The 17,816-nt window shown below is 44.2% G+C and overlaps 1 protein-coding gene across 2 annotated transcripts in view; it reads left to right on the top strand.

Moving 5' to 3' along the window:
* Nucleotides 1–17,816, top strand: part of LOC306975774 (serine/threonine-protein phosphatase 2A 56 kDa regulatory subunit epsilon isoform) — a 57,749-nt gene continuing 39,933 nt past the window's right edge. The window contains exon 1 of one of the 2 annotated variants that reach the window (XM_079573523.1): nucleotides 1–512. In XM_079573523.1, the coding sequence (XP_079429649.1) occupies nucleotides 484–512 (29 nt within the window). In that variant the 5' untranslated portion in view covers nucleotides 1–483. Of the gene's footprint in view, nucleotides 513–13,672; nucleotides 13,829–17,816 lie in introns of those variants that run through there. The other variant, XM_079573522.1, reaches the window with a different exon arrangement.

The following is a 17,816-nucleotide window of genomic DNA, read 5'->3' as shown; positions in this document are numbered from 1 at the left end:
CCATGGTCTCTGCCCAACAGTGTTGACAAAAGGGTGAAAAGAACAGCCCCGAACCAAAACGAGCCAAGAAAACTCCCAAACTGGGGCTCAAGAGAAGAAACGCAGAAGTATCGGCAACAGGAATGTAAACAGGACAGTCCAAGCGTTTTATTCACGCGCAATTTGCTGTAATTTATGGAAGAAGTTTGAGGATTATTCCACTGCTGCTACTCGTGGGTTTGGCTGTTCCAGGCCGCTGCGCCGCTTTGGGAAAGACATCGGCTGTTTGCACCCCGCTGGAGTAATCATAAGTTTAGTTTTACGAACATTTGGGTACAGACTCTCGCCTCCGTCTCCGCGAGGATCCAGGGACAGGCCGTGCGCTCGGAGCGGATTTGGGACCATCATCCACACAGGGCGGCTGCGGCTCCGGGACTCCTGCTCTGTCTGTCTGTCAGCCTGTAGCATTAGCACTGCTAGCACCTGGATTTACATCTGCCTGGGATGATGGGTGATCGCCCAAACCAGCCCAGGTAACGCAGCTCCTCCGGCACACGCCGCGAAACACCTTTTACGCACAGCTTTTACTACTGTTTGTGTTGCATAAATAATGGACTGTAGTGAGCGAGGGGGACATGCCCTCGCAAATTTCCATGTAATTGATCCTACTACTCAGCAGTATTACGTTCAGTTTGCAGTTTACTTCGCTTAAATCGGGATTTGGTGCAGTTCATTTGAGATTCTCGCCACTAAAGTGAACTTACAATCATGGAGTGTAAACTATCACCGCGAATGCATTAGTCTCTTATTAAGTTCATTCAGAATGGCGGCGGAAAAAACGAAATCATGTATTAAAATATCCTACAAACTTCATTTACGAATGAAAATCAATGGTGCAACGTGAACCTAGACGAATACAAGTGCTCTGATTGCTTATGTTAATCGTCTTTCCAAAATAAACCCGTTGCTCTGAAAGCAGGTTAGCATCTGGTGGCTAATCTTAAAGCTAACCCGCGATAGCCGTAGCATCGCCGTAAGCTAGCTCATAAAAATAGTACTTCCACGGCAAAGCGTGAACTTTTACACTCAGACTTCACACCGGTTGTGTCCCAACGCCTCGTTTGAAGCCTGTACGTGCTCGGAAGTCAACTGTCTACCAACTGCGGCGTTAAATTAGACGTAGTTTACGTGAATCGGGAGCTAACGCGGCTAGGCTAACGTTACCGAAGCTAAAAGCGCTGTCAAGTTTTGAATCTCGGAGGCCCGACACGGACAGGTCTCACGATCGCTGCAGCTGACCTTAACCAGATGTGGCACACGCAGAAGGCACAGGTTTGGACGGGGAAAGTGCTTCATTGCTTTGGGGGATAGTTTTAGTCTTTATGCTCTGTTTTTTTTGGAGGGTAAACGTGTCATGCATGTTCTGTGTAACGTAACCCCTTTACGGTTAATGCTGCGTGCCTAAAATGGCATATGCCTCTTGCGTGTCTTGGAAAACAGCAGGAGGACCACACCACGGTTTATGGCGACTACATGCTCCTTACTTGTCACAGGGATCATTCTGTCCTTTTCTGTGTTCGTTTTTAATCCAACATTTCCTCAAAGTCAAATCACCCTTGTTTATTTGCATGCCTTTCCCCATTGGAGACCTGTATTACACTGAAGTCTATTACTTTCCCCCGACAAATGTCATATTAAAACCGCAGTGGTAGCAGTATATTAGTAGGAAATGCATGTTGTAACCTTGTATGTGTGGTTTATAGTCATTATGTGTTTGTATTTGGCTTGATTTGGTTAGTTATTCGTGCATAAAGTTAGTCTGGTCATTTCCTTTGCACTTCTATGCTTTTGCAAGGTCAGATTATACTTTTCTTGCTTGGAACTAAATTGAATGAATAGATTATGCAACTGTTCCTCGATGTTGATGAGGAAAAGTCGTTTATTTTTATGGCACGTATCTTTAAAATCTTATCATAGGACCCCTTGTTGTTGTTGTTGTTACCACTCTTAGTAACAGATGGATGTGTCAGGAGGAGAATCGCTCTAAAGTCCTTGTATACACCTCGGCTCGACTCCATTAGTCAACATAAAGGTTGATAATCTTTTGGGTGAGAGGTCGGAATTGCAACGCTCGACAGTTGTGATTGTATACGATGTAGATATGTTTGTTTGGATTCCTTTTGAGTAGGTTTTTCATGATATCGGAGAGTTTTATGCCATTTTCTCAAGATGTTTTTTTTACTTTTTGTCCTTAAGACAGTTGTTAACATAATCAACCCAGTCCAGATGACGATATATTCGAAAACCTCGGACTCTGCTTTATATACGGTGTAGATATGTTTGTTTGGATTCATTTTAAGTAGGTTTTTATGATATCAGAGAGTTTTATGCCAGATTCTCTGGACGTTTTTTTTACTTTTTGTCCTTAAAACAGTTGTTAGCACAATCAACCCAGTCCAGATGATGATATATTCGAAAACTTCGCTCTGACACTGCTTTGAACCTCTTAAAGTGATAGTCTGGAAGTCTTAATGTATTGCACATTTTATAAAATGTCCAAAGTTGATCACCTGGTCTTGCTTTTTGATGATAAGTAAGTAATAATATATATGTTATTTTTTGTGAAGTCCCTCCTGCCGGGTTCTCAGCAACTAATCAGAGTCTAGTGTCCTCCTGTGTTGACCAATGAGACGAGCTTTTCCTGTGAACCAGCCTGTCGGGTCCAATCAGGAGAAGAAGGGCAAACGAAGAAGGGCTTTCTGGTTAAAGAGGGGAGGTATTTGATTGTTTTCTTTAAAATTCACTCCATCTTTTCTAACTTTGCAAACTTACAGATTATCACTTTAACCCCGCCTGAACCGAGCACGTTAATAGCGTCGAAAAATGTGACGAAAACGTGATTTTAAAGCAATGAAAATGATGAGAAATAATGAGTGATGGGCTGAGGAAAAAGTGTCAAGAAAGTGACAAAGAATATCAATGAAAACGCAACAAAAATGAGACGAACATTTGATGAAAACATAACAAAAGGGCAATGAAAAGGTAACAAAAGAGCCTCAAAAAGTTGACCAAAAAAGCGAGTGGAATGAGGCGCCTCTCTTGTCTATATATATAATAAGGTGTAAGCTCCAGTCGACCCAACAGACAATCCACAAATGTTAAATTATTCTGTATTACTGTTCGGGACGGGTCTTTCAAGTAACAACTGCGCCCCGTGATCGTATGACTGTACCACTTTTTACTTCAGTGAAACATTTATTTGTATTTTTAGTGACAGATGAGCCGTTTAGCTTTGTGCCGGTGTTCGTTTCATGTGGACAGGCCCCGATATTGTGTCCAAACCATGGAAATACATAAAACTTTTGTCCTGTTCTCCGCGTGGATGTTGAGCAGGGTTTTGTCTCCGCATTGAAAAGCATTAAAAGTAACTTAATTGTGCCCAAACTGTGGCGTTAAAAGCAGTGAATTTATGGCAATATAGAGCGTAACCTTTGCCAGACCTGTCCGCAGAGTCTTAATCATAGCGTCTTGTGCTGGGAAAAAGGAGTTCTCCAGAAGTGGAAAAACCTGAAGCTGAATGTCAAACAAATGTTCGATTAAGCCACAAACGGATCTCGACATGCAGCGAGCGTCGTGAGGAGGCGGCGATGTCTCATTGCCAGAGAGGTTGCCTCATTGCTATGACGTTTACGCTGTGGCACTTTGCGGAGACGCTTCACCTTCTAACCCTGAGCTCCACGGTTTAATCCCCATCCCCGCTCTAGATTAATTCATTTAATTTGTACGTTTTTTATTGTATCTGTGGGCTAGTTTTGCAAGCACAGTCCTGACATGGCTGACCCTGGTCTTTCCCCGCGCTCATTCATTCACAAATACTGACATGTTTGGTATCCACGTGTAGCAGGAAAGGTTGTGACTGAGATGACGCTGTAATCCAAATATGGTCATTTCCTTTGAAGGAGACGGCAGCGGATAAAGACGGGAGAAATATACACAGGGCGCTCTTTAAAGTGATAGTCTGTAAGTTTGCACAGTGAGGACAGATAGTGATATTTGAAATTCCTCCCCTCTTTAACCAGAAAGCACTTCTTCGTTTACAAAATGAGGAGAGCAGGAACAGAATTTTCAAAAGTAAACGATGAAGCTCCTCCCCCTCCCTCCTGATTGGACCTGAAAGGCTGGTTCACAGGAAAAGCTCGTCTCATTGGTCGGCGCGGGAGGATACTAGACTCTGATTAGTTGCTGATATCAGGGGGGGACTTTATTAAAAATAATATATTAAGGCTGAAAGATATATCGATATCGAGATATGAACATTCAAAATATTAAAATCGGAAAAGCAAGATATAGATTTTCATCAATAAAACTGCACTCTTTTGTATTGTGATTATATTTTCCTGAAAAATGCTTAGTTTTCACCTAACCCATAATAATATCGAGATTTTGTCCATTTCGTTCACCCCTAATATATATAAGTTTTTACTAGATTTATCAAATTGCAAGACCAGGGGATCGATTTTGCTCATTTTATAGAATTTGAAATACTCCAGACTATCACTTTACAGATTTGTACCTCCTACTTTGAATACTATACAAATAAAACTTACTTCAGTACTTTCACTTTGGTACATTTTAACTGAGAAGCTGTTACTTGAATGGCATATATCACGTTGTTCGATATCGTGCAGTAGTGCTGGGTGATATTACAAAAAAGTATATGTCAGTATTTCTGGGGACGTTCTCGATAACAATGAAGAGATATTTCGCTTTGTCGCTCATAAAGATTTTCTAGAGAAAAAAATGTGGAGTGTGTTTTTTCTACCTTATATTTTCCTCATTGTTTTGTTATCTGACTCTCGTCCCTGTCTCTCGTCTCTGTCTCTCGTCTCTGACTCTCGTCCCTGACTCTCGTCTCTGACTCTCGTCTGTGACTCTCGTCTCTGAGTCTGACTCTCGTCGCTGACTCTCGTCGCTGACTCTCGTCTCTGACTCTCGCCTCTGACTCTCGTCTGTGACTCTCGTCTGTTACTCTTGTCTGTGACTCTCGTCTCTGGACTCTCGTCCCTGACTCTCTGACTCTCGTCTCTGAGTCTGACTCTCGTCCCTGACTCTCGTCGCTGACTCTCGTCTCTGACTCTCGCCTCTGACTCTCGTCTGTGACTCTCGTCTGTGACTCTCGTCTGTGACTCTAGTCTCTGACTCTCGTCTCTCGTCTCTGACTCTCGTCTCTGAGTCTGACTCTCGTCCCTGACTCTCGTCTCTGACTCTCGTCCCTGACTCTCGTCTCTTACTCTCGCCTCTCGTCCCTGACTCTCGTCTCTGAGTCTGACTCTCGTCCCTGACTCTCGTCTCTGACTCTCGTCTCTGACTCTCGTCTCTGACTCTCGTCTCTGACTCTCGTCTCTGAGTCTGACTCTCGTCTGTGACTCTCGTCTCTGAGTCTTGTCTGTGACTCCCTGACTCTCGTCTCTGACTCCCTGACTCTCGTCTCTGACTCCCTGACTCTCGTCTCTGACTCCCTGACTCTCGTCCCTGACTCTCGTCCCGGACTCTCGTCCCTGACTCTCGTCCCTGACTCTCGTCTCTGACTCTCGTCCCTGACTCTCGTCTCTGACTCTCGCCCCTGACTCTCGTCCCTGACTCTCGTCCCTGACTCTCGTCTCTGACTCTCGTCCCTGACTCTCGTCTCTGACTCTCGTCCCTGACTCTCGTCCCTGACTCTCGTCTCTGACTCTCGTCTCTGACTCTCGTCCCTGACTCTCGCCCCTGACTCTCGTCCCTGACTCTCGTCCCTGACTCTCGCCCCTGACTCTCGTCCCTGACTCTCGTCCCTGACTCTCGTCCCTGACTCTCGTCCCTGACTCTCGTCTCTGACTCTCGTCCCTGACTCTCGTCCCTGACTCTCGTCTCTGACTCTCGTCCCTGACTCTCGTCCCTGACTCTGACTCTCGTCCCTGACTCTGACTCTCGTCTCTGACTCCCTGACTCTCGTCTCTGACTCTCGTCTCTGACTCTCGTCTCTGACTCTCGTCTCTGACTCTCGTCTCTGACTCTCGTCTCTGACTCTCGTCTCTGACTCTCGCCTCTGACTCTCGTCCCTGACTCTGACTCTCGTCTCTGACTCCCTGACTCTCGTCTCTGACTCTCGTCTCTGACCCTCGTCTCTGACTCTCGTCTCTCGTCTCTGGTCTCTGACTCTCGTCGCTGACTCTCGTCGCTGACTCTCGTCCCTGACTCTCGTCTCTGACTCTCGTCCCTGACTCTCGTCTCTGACCCTCGTCTCTGACCCTCGTCTCTGACTCTCGTCTCTCGTCTCTGGTCTCTGACTCTCGTCGCTGACTCTCGTCGCTGACTCTCGTCCCTGACTCTCGTCTCTGACTCTCGTCTCTGACTCTCGTCTCTGACCCTCGTCTCTGACTCTCGTCTCTCGTCTCTGGTCTCTGACTCTCGTCGCTGACTCTCGTCTCTGACTCTCGCCCCTGACTCTCGTCCCTGACTCTCGTCCCTGACTCTCGTCTCTGACTCTCGTCCCTGACTCTCGTCTCTGACTCTCGTCCCTGACTCTCGTCCCTGACTCTCGTCCCTGACTCTCGTCTCTGACTCTCGTCCCTGACTCTCGTCTCTGACTCCCTGACTTCGTCTCTGACTCCCTGACTCTCGTCTCTGACTCTCGTCTCTGACTCTCGTCTCTGACTCTCGTCTCTGACTCTCGTCTCTGACTCTCGTCTCTGACTCTCGTCTCTGACTCTCGCCTCTGACTCTCGTCCCTGACTCTGACTCTCGTCTCTGACTCCCTGACTCTCGTCTCTGACTCTCGTCTCTGACCCTCGTCTCTGACTCTCGTCTCTCGTCTCTGGTCTCTGACTCTCGTCTCTGACTCTCGTCTCTCGTCTCTGGTCTCTGACTCTCGTCCCTGACTCTCGTCTCTGACTCTCGTCCCTGACTCTCGTCTCTGACTCTCGTCCCTGACTCTCGTCCCTGACTCTCGTCCCTGACTCTCGTCCCTGACTCTCGTCTCTGACTCTCGTCCCTGACTCTCGTCTCTGACTCTCGCCCCTGACTCTCGTCCCTGACTCTCGTCCCTGACTCTCGTCCCTGACTCTCGTCTCTGACTCTCGTCCCTGACTCTCGTCTCTGACTCTCGTCCCTGACTCTCGTCCCTGACTCTCGTCTCTGACTCTCGTCCCTGACTCTCGTCCCTGACTCTGACTCTCGTCTCTGACTCCCTGACTTCGTCTCTGACTCCCTGACTCTCGTCTCTGACTCTCGTCTCTGACTCTCGTCTCTGACTCTCGTCTCTGACTCTCGTCTCTGACTCTCGTCTCTGACTCTCGTCTCTGACTCTCGTCTCTGACTCTCGCCTCTGACTCTCGTCCCTGACTCTGACTCTCGTCTCTGACTCCCTGACTCTCGTCTCTGACTCTCGTCTCTGACCCTCGTCTCTGACTCTCGTCTCTCGTCTCTGGTCTCTGACTCTCGTCTCTGACTCTCGTCTCTCGTCTCTGGTCTCTGACTCTCGTCTCTGACTCTCGTCTCTCGTCTCTGGTCTCTGACTCTCGTCTCTGACTCTCGTCTCTGACTCTCGTCCCTGACTCCCTGACTCTCGTCTCTGACTCCCTGACTCTCGTCTCTGACTCCCTGACTTCGTCTCTGACTCCCTGACTTTGTCTCTGACTCCCTGACTCTCGTCTCTGACTCCCTGACCCTTGTCCCTGTCTCTGGCCTCTGACTCTCGTCTGTGACTCTCGTCTGTGACTCTCGTCTGTGACTCTCGTCTGTGACTCTCGTCTGTGACTCTCGTCTGTGACTCTCGTCTCTGAGTCTGACTCTCGTCTCTGACTCTCGTCTCTGACTCCCTGACTCTCGTCTCTGACTCTTGTCTCTGACTCTTGTCTCTGACTCTTGTCTCTGACTCTCGTCCCTGATTCTCGTCTCTGCGGGTGAATCTTGGCTGAACTCCAGGCCGGTCTCTGTTTCCGAGTAAATGTTTTGACAGGCCTTTTGTTCTGACCGATGTGTGAGTGTAAGAAGCTACAGGTTTGTCGAGTTTCATTTCACAATGTTAAACCTCATCAAAACAGTGGCTCAGAAACCTGTCAGTGTGAGCGCTGCCAAACTGTACCGCCGGCTCCAAAAATAACACCAGTGCTGAATTCTGCCAGAAATATTCGTCATTATTCAGACGATGGATGAGGGTTTTTATTTCTAATGCCTGATTTATTACATTTTGAATCCCGATAAACCGACCGAAATGTGGAATTTTCCAGATTTTGTCTCTAGTTTATTCAAAAGCAAGGTCCAAAATCTTCTGTCTGTAACTCATATCATAGACTCGATCCATTGTTTACTTTTTGTCGCTGAAAATCTAGGCCTTTTTGCGTAAGTTGAAGTGTTTACATTATTATTTTTCCCTGTTCACCTGCAGCGTCTCGCCTTAACTGAAACTAATGCACCTGATTATAAGAGTTTGAGACGACTTAGTGATAAAATGCAGGTAAAGTGAATGTTTCCTTGTTTGTGTCATACCTGAGGCTGGTGTGACTGAGACACTGTGTTTGTTTAAATGGAGCTCACGGCCAAAAGAGGCTGGGACAGGGGCCAGGGCACAGGGCAGAGGCCGGGGCAGAGGCCGGGGCAGAGGCCGGGGCAGAGGCCGGGGCAGAGGCCGGGGCAGAGGCCGGGGCAGAGGCCGGGGCAGAGGCCGGGGCAGAGGCCGGGGCAGAGACTAGGGCAGAGACTAGGGCTGCACAATATATCGCGAAAAATATCGTATTGATATTAGCTGTTGCAATATCCATATTGCGAGAAGCCACAATATATCGCAACATCACCATAGCCTTCATCTGACTGAGATCGACCCATTTTTTTTGCAAACTCAAACTCATGCATTGAAGTCATGTGTAAAAGTTCAGTTTTAGTTTAACATTTACTAGCTTTGTTAAATTCTACCCTTGTTCTGGTCCTGTCTTCTTTTGACACAATTTGCTGAAAAAAAAATGGAACATATTGTGTTTGGTGTAATATCGCAATAATATCGTTATCGCGATATTGCACAGCCGTATCGCATATCGCAAGTCACTTCAATATCGTGCAGCCCTAGCAGAGACCAAGGCAGACGTCAGGGGCCAGGGCAGAGGCCAGGGCAGAGGCCAGGGCAGAGGCCAGGGCAGAGGCCAGGGCAGGGCTCCTGTTTAGCTTCACGATAATTATCAAACAATAATGTTTTTGTATTTCCCCTTGCACTAAATCTCACTAAATCTCTGCAGATTAGGGTTCAGTGTGTTGATGTTTCAAATCTCATCCGGTCTACAATAGGAAAGAAAATACACCTACAGATTTGGCTAGAATAAGGCTGTATAATCTGTGTCTCAGAGAAAAGGACTAAATAGGCTGTTGCTCCTAAAGGCTGTAGAGTTGGTAATGAGCCTCTGTATCGGTGATTAGAGTTCAGAAGCTCCATGTTTTTCTCAAAGACGATGAGATGCTGCTGCAGCTGTAAAGTCTGTCACGATTCGACATTTTGAGTCACAATTATTGTGAGGAAAAAAACGATTATTCATGATTCTCAAAATTAGGCAAGAAAATATAGATTTTATTTGTTTGGTCGGGACAGTGCATGTTAAAGAACATACATGCATGTAAACAAGCCACACCGGGCTCTTTTCCCTCCGCCGTCCCCCATGCGCACTCTCATTCATCCTGGTCTATTGTACATGTTTTTAGTGGTAGCAGTGCCCGGAGGAAACCTACACAGACGTGGGGAGAACATGCAAACTCCACACAGAAAGGCCCCGTCCAGGTGGGAATCGAACTTGAGACCTTCTAGCTGTGGAGCAAAGACGCTAACCACTGTGCCACCGTGCCGCCCGAATATCTCACATGATGTGCACGTTTTTATATTGATTTAAAGGTTGTTTTAATTGAAAACCTGTTGAACATTCGGCCTGTGTTATCTTTTATCTTCATGTTCTTTCCCTTATGGAAAAAATAATAGACCTAATAAAATAATGATTTTAAAATAATAGTTTAGAGAATATTATTATGAGCAATATCTAAAGGAAGAAAGCTTGTGTGAATGTTTTAAACGAGATTCTAAAAGATATATATAGTGACCGAAACAAACTATTCTCTGATTTCCACTTTAATTTTCGTTGTTACAGTGACATAACAAACTCCGCTGCACATAGTTCTTTTGGGACTCTTCTTTTGGCCACGTAATGTGATTATCATGCAAAAATGGATAACATTCGCTCTCTGCCCTTTGGATTATTATTTAGGGCCGGAGAGTTTCTTCTGTCTTTACCGATAAGTCTGGCACAAATAAACTGAGGCTCATGAGACAAAAACGGTTCATCTTGTCTTGTTTACTGTGGCTGAACAAGCTAACAAGCTAATGCTAACACCACGAAAACACAGACTGTGACGGCACTGCAGAAAATATTAACTGTTTTTGTGCTCCCTGTAATTTAGCATTTATCTTCAAAAGTAATGATCCCTATAATGAAAAAAACAAACGCTACAGTCAATTTACCCTGCTTTCTTTTCATTGTGATTAGTGATAATATCATTTATCGTCCCTCCCCTCTCCAGGCTGGTCTGATTAGATCATATATTACTGAAGTTACATCACAGAGCGTGGATGTTTTTGTGTCCTGATGTCAAAATGTTGCTTTTATTTGAAGAACAGACTGTGGGGTCATTGGTTTTCCTCTTGCGGGACTGAATCATTTGCAAACGCATGAAATTCCGAGGGTGACTAACCACACTGTCGTTGCTAAGTCAAAGTGTCAAAGACTTCATTAGCATCATTCATCGGCCAAGTCTTGTAAGGCGTGATTGACTCTTAACTTTTCCTTTTTAGCTTTTTGCCATGTCATGACATCGCTCCTTCAGCTTCTCCAAATCGAAATCCTATCTGCCTTTTCTAGGGCTTGGTACCATTTAACAAAACCCGTATGGTGTCAGGAAAAAAGTTAAGGCAATACCGGCATTGAAAGCTGGTATCTTTTTTGCCCAATTTTTGCTCAATTTTCCCCCCACATTATTTCTGATATTTGCTCCAATTTATTCTCGTTTTCCCATTTTTCCCCCCCTCATTTTTGCAATTTTTTTTTATACTAATAATTTCCCTATTCACACCCATTTTTCACCCTTTTCTTGACAACGGAACCCAATATTGTAACAGATGTTGATGTGCAGATCTTCCACACGTTATCCTGTTTTCTGATGATAAATAGTTTAGTATAGGTAATTGGAAAAGTATCCTTGAGGTATCGGCATCGTAAATCGTAAGTGTTGTTAAAGTACTGGTATCGGGAAAAAGCCCAAGCCTTTTCTTCCCGCCTTAAAAGGATATTTCAGGATTTTTTACCTCATTTCCTAGTTATCCAGAGTGTTGTTGATTTCTGGACATTTAAAAAAAAAAAAAATATTCATGCAGTCCATATATTTGAAGAGTTTAGTGGTGCTACGCTAGTGCTAGGCTAGTGCATGTCTATGGTAACTAGTAGCCAGCATTAAAAACCCCTTGAAAGTCATGGGGCCGTCCTCCAAACGTTGCCATATCTGATTTGTAGAAAGCTCCTTTATGAATTCCACGCGTAGTAATGTGGCCACACAGGTAAACAAACTACTGTAGATCCGGTAACCGAGCAGATCACTCCGCCGCTGCGTAGCTACTACCAGGAAGCTGCTCAAATATAAGTTATTTTAAATGCAAAATGGTTACGTTTAAAAAATATTCAGTCAACAGACATTTATATGGGTAGTCTGGCGTAAGTGATTTGCCTCAGGTACACTGTGCTTGGGTTAGACTGTTTTTAATGCAGGCTACTAGTTACCATAGACATGCACTAGCCGAGCACTAGCCTAGCACCACTAAACTCTTCAAATATAAGGACTGCATGAATTAAAAATGTATATAAATCTCCAGGAATCAACAACACTCGGGATAACTAGGAAATTAGGCCCTATGTCAAAAATCCTGAAATAACCCTTTAACGTTGTGGTGCAAAGAAGTTCGTTGTCCTCCTTTAATGCAGTTATTCTTCTGGATGGTGAGGTCAGTTTTGGGGAACCTTGTCCGTCTGATTGCTCTGTGCTCTTACACTGAAGCTAATGTTGTTTTCCCTAAAATCCATAGCTCGTATTGAGCGTCGCCGGGCACATGTTGTTCAGCTCCTTCTGTCGACTTCCTGTGAACACTCCCTTCCTCTCACACTCGGGAACAATGGACGTCAGCCGCTCTGTGACTCTGACTCTGAGACACGACTCAAAACTTCTTCTTCGGGCAAACGGACTTTTACTAAACCTCGTTCAGATGAAAAACCTGGACTTTTGTGTCACGTGTTTAAAAAGTCCCTTTAAAATCCCCAGTGTCCACTCGGTTTCTGCAGATTGAATAAAATTGGTTAAACTTCTCGTAGACCTGGGCGATGATGACACAAATGTATATCTCAATATATCTCAATACTCCCCTCATATACAAATAAATTCCCCATTCCCTCAATTTTCACCTCATTTTTTCCAATCAGAAATATGCAAAAATGTGCTGCAAACTAGGGATGCACCGATCCTGATTTTTTGCTTTTAATACCGATGCTGGCTGGGGTTTGAGTATCTGCCGATATCCGATGTTTACTGACACCAGGAGTATCGGTAAAAAGTGGCTTCCTCTGAATCGAGTCTTTTCTCTATTTTAACATCATTAAAGTCAACGCCCCTCATTTTTTCCCAATCCCCCCATATTTTCTCTTTAGTCTCCATCTTCTCACAATATTTTTGAATTCCTCCTCTATCCCCCTCACACACATTCTCCCAATTTTGTCTCCATCTTCCCCCCTATATATTTATATTTTTCCCCTTCTTCCCCATCCCCCTACACACATTTTCCCTATTTTGTCTTCAATTTCCCCCCATTTTTTATTTTCCCCAAGTCCCCCCACATTTTCCCAATTTTGTCTCCATCTTCCCCCTATGTTTTTGTATTTCTTCCCCCATTCTTCCCCTATCCCCCTACACACATTTTCCCAATTTTGTCTCCATCTTCCCCCAATATTTTTGTATTTCTTCCCCTATCCCCCCACACACATTCTTCCAGTTTTGTCTCCATCTTCCCCCTATATCTTTGTATTTCTTCCCCAATTTTTCACCATCCCCCTACACAATTTTGTCCTCAATTTCCCCCCATTTTTTATTTTCCCCAAGTCCCCCCACATTTTCCCAATTTTGTCTCCATCTTCCCCCTATATTTTAGTATTTCTTCCCCCATTCTTCCCCTATCCCCACACACATTCTCCCAATTTTGTCTCCATCTCCCCCCCCTATATTTTTTTTCATATTTTTCTCCTCTCTTCCCCTATCCCCCTACACACATTTTCCCAATTTTGTCCTCAATTTCCCCCCAACATTCCCCTCCATTTTGTCCTCATTTCCCCCCAATAAAAAAAAAAAACATCCCAATTCTCCCACATTTTCCCCATATTTTATCCCCATTTCTTGACATATGAGATAAACTCGATATCTTCCAAACCCGCAATTTCAATATGATCTTGCAGACAATGTAGTACCCACCTCTACATTCTCACTACGTTGACTCCAGAACAAGACGTCTCCCCCTCCCTCTCCCTGCCTCCCTCCCTCCCGTCGCCTCTCCCTCCCTCTCTCTTATGTAACCACCGAGCTGCTGCTGCTGCTGCTGCTGCTGCTGCTGCTGCGCCTCAATCCTCTGCTCGTCTCGTCCGTCGTGGCTTTGGCGTTGTGGGGATTTTAAGGATTTCGCTCTCTCCGCTCTTTGCGCTCGGGGCAGGACGATGGTGGTGACGGGGGACGGCTGTGTCCCTCTGTGCGGGTAAGGACGGGCGCTCGGTTCCCCCCCCCCCCGCTCAGGCGTCTCTCTCCGGTCGCTTTAGCCGTTTCGCTGTAGCTCCGGTCTTTGATGTAGCGCTCGTTTTTTTTTTGTTTTTTTTTGCCACAGTTTTTAGGAGCAGCTCGAGGCGAGACGCAGCGGGAGAATGGGAGTAAACAATGAAATCCTCTGGTGTAGATTATTATATGTAGGTATTATAAGAAAAAAACGTATATCAAGTTTTCTGTCGTGCTGTGTTTTCATATAAATATAAGGTAATTTATGCGTCAATGACCAAATCTTAACAAGGGACCGGTTTAAAATGGTTTCCCCCACCACTAAAAACGTGTACAATATAGTTCAGGATGGAATGGAATGAAGTCACTGTTACCATGGAGATCCGCCATGTTTGTGGATGCTAGCAAACATTTTCCATAGACTAACATGAGCTTAAAAAAAAAAAATGGTAGAAAAAGAGCGGGAACAACTCCGTTAGCTGCTGAGTCACTACTGGTAAATCCATGTAACTCACTGTAGTGAACCAGAACTCTGGTATTTTATCTTTTTAAAATTTCCATTAGTTTGTTATTGTCACGATCCTGAACTCAAAGTGAAACAGTATAAAGTGCCATTCATTTTATGCATTTATTTTTCTGAAAAATGTGAATATTAATAGTTTAAAGGGCCTATACATGCTTTTCAGTCATGTGACTTTTTGCTGTTATGGCGGCCATTTTGAATACCGAAGTAGAACTGTGCAGTACTACAAATGTAACAATATCTCTACTCAGGATGATAGAAAGTGGAAGGCAACTGATCGACAGTGGCATTTTTATGTTCTCGTAATCACTGCTCAAGAAGATAACAGTCCCCAGAGTCTCAGTCTGAGTCAGTGTTTAAGCTGCTCAAGACGTTAGCATGCTACCGGTTAGCTTTTCAGCTTCATCAGCTCTGACCTCTCCAAGAGAAAGCCCTGAACCAGAAACATCTAGCCTCGGATACAACATGAGAGGTCAGAGCTGTTACTGTAGTATTTCCTCAGTGTTCATACATGTGAGCCACACATGTGTTTATTGTGTTGAAGCCATTTACAGTTGATTGACAGTTGCTAACCGGTAGCATGCTAACGTCTTGAGCAGCTTAAACACTGACTCTGACTGAGACTGTTGACATGACAAACTAAAAATCACAGAGAAAGGTTTTCTGTTCCTGTTGCAAGAACATAAAAATGCCTCTGTCAATCAGTTGTCTTTCATAGTAGAGTAGAGATATTGTTAGTTGTTGTAGTACTGCATAATGCTACTTCGGTATTCAAAATGGCTGCCAGAACTATGCGTGATGTCATCGGAAATGCATGCATATCATGCTATTTTAACTATTCCAACGTAAGCTACAGGCATGATATATGATATATTGTACCTCTACCACTATGGATACTCATTTTTTTTTTCAAGAAATTGTCCGGTTCACTGTGGAATTTCGCTGGATTTTTGTGGAGAATATCAGAACTATACATTTTTTTAACTTAATTAATGAAGCAATCAGAAAAACAATGTTTGCTCTGATATGTAAAATAATAGCAATAATATTTATATGGGGAGTAAAAAATTTAGTTTGGCGTTAATTTGCAAAATCATGGAGTTGCCATAGCAATGACCAGAACTCGCCATTTACTCTAAAATGGTATAATTGATCAATTTTACCAAATGACAAGGACAAATGGAAACATTGTTTTCCTCATTGCTTATACCATAAGGTTTCCATAAATGTATAGTTTTCATACTCTCCACGAAAATCCCACAACAGTGGAAATCTAAACACAGTGAACCGGACTATAATATAAGTATCATCTGGGGGTATTTTTCCAACCCAGAAGAGACGCTTAGATTCAATTAACTCCACCTCTCCCCGAGTTGATGCCGCCCATGCAACATTAGCAGTAGTAGAAATATAATTATCAAAGCAATAAGTGAAGTTCCTTCATAATGCAGTTATGCGGAGTTGACAACACAGCTTCATAAATGGCTAACACACATTATCATTACCATCGGCAAGCGTTTTGATTCACTTACTGCTCTTTTATTGTGGGAATCGTGCCGGTTATAAGAGTTAATCCACTTTGGTTCTGGCCAAGGTTCGCCAAACAGCCGTCGGTGAAGTGACGGTCACGGACAGACATGTTCTGTCCAGCCATTTCTAGTGATTGGACTCTTCTTGAGGAAGGTTGAATAAAGTCCTTTTGCAAACATTGCTTTGTCGCTAAAGAAAAAAATAATTTTCCTGAATCGACTACAAATGGGCAAAAAAATCTTTCCACAAGTTATTCCCTATATTTTCCCCATCTTTTCCCCCATTTTCTGCTCACATTGTCCCCCCATTTTTTTCTCCATTTCTCCCCAAGTTCCCCAATGCCAATCATTTTTTTTCCCAATGCCCCATATTTTCTCAATTTTTCCCCCACATTTTTTTTATTCCCCCCACATTTTACTAATTTTGTCTCGATCTTCCCCATATTTCTTTTGCGTCCTTTCCCCCCATTTTTCCCCATCCCCCCCACACATTTTCCTAACCTTCTTTACGAAGGCTGAATAAAGTCCTGCACCTCTCGCACTCAAACAAGACATTATCGTTAGAACTAAAAGAACAGGCGTTGTTAAATGAAACTTTACAGAGTTTAAAAATGTTAAAATTATGTTTTCTCCTTCCCCTACATGTTCCAGCCATGTCCTAATGTGTAGAATGAGCCCAGACTTATTCACCACGACTGCCTCTAAAAGCTCATTCTACTCATTAGGACATGGCTGGATCATATAGGGGGAGGAGAAAACATAATTTTAACATTTTTAAACTATATAGTCCCTTAAAAGCTCATTTCAGATTGAATGATCTCAATTTTCAATTCGATTTAATGTTTTCATTGTATAAACAAATGCATTTTAGCTGATTCAAGAACATGAGACAAGACGGACCTTTTCTATAAACCTCAGATCAGGCAAAAAATAAATATCTTTTCCCCAGTATCATTTAAAACACAAAAACACTTTTCTCATTCAAACTCCAAAACGATGTGCTTTTACTGTTCAAGAATTTGTAGTAAAAAATGACGATTAGTTCCCCTTCTTCACAACTTCGGCCTCTCGCGGCTCGCTCCTCTGAAAAAGGGGGCGTGTCTGTTTACTCTGCGGGGGCGGGGCCAACACGCCCGGCACTTCCTGGATCGGGTTGGTTTGACGATCTTACGCAAGGCGGTCAAAGCCAGTCCTTTACCAGGAGAGAGGGGGATTCATTCACACTCGGACATTCATGAAAGATATACTGTGGAACCTTTAAAAGCACGGCGCCTTATTGTGATGATTTGGATTCGAAAAAGACCACACCAGGACTAAATCGGGGCTAGAAAGGGAGCACATGTGTAAAACCCTGACTAAGACTGAGCCTAACGAAGCGTGTGCCGTGTTTTGAAAAGCACGTTGGTGATATTTTGCAGCTTCCCTGTGAATGGGGACCTGGTTTACACTCCGCGCGAACTGTTATGACAAATACGACTTTATTACAATAACCCGGCTGCCAGTCTATTTATAGGACAGAACAGTTTGTGCGGTTTTTATGAGCACATTCTGGCAGCTGAGTGCGCCTTTAGCGTGTTCCGCTTTAGGAAACTCATTCACATCTCCACGGGTTACGAGCTTCAAGTAAAGAGGAAGATTCACAAACTCGATTGGTTAAAAAGCCCTGGACAGGATCCTCGCGGTGGAATGGAATGAGCTTTTGTTCTGAATCTGTTTTGCTGAGGGTGAACCTGCAGCTCGTTGTTGTTTACCTCGGCGGTGTCGCTCCCTGTGGGCGTTGCACACATGCTGGAGCACTTTGTGAGGTTCAGCTGGATTTTCATCACAGTTACTTCAGTCTTGCATTCCCCTTTGTTAGCTTTGCTTTACCCTTCAAAAGTAATGCTTGCTAAACTGCGATTAAGAGTCATTTGTTTTTTAAT

This window comes from Gobius niger (genome assembly GCF_951799975.1).
Source record: "Gobius niger genome assembly, chromosome: 16".
NCBI classification, from domain to species: Eukaryota; Metazoa; Chordata; class Actinopteri; order Gobiiformes; family Gobiidae; genus Gobius; species Gobius niger.
Note: the sequence above shows the minus strand (reverse complement) of the source record. Positions and strands in the feature narration are given on the sequence as shown.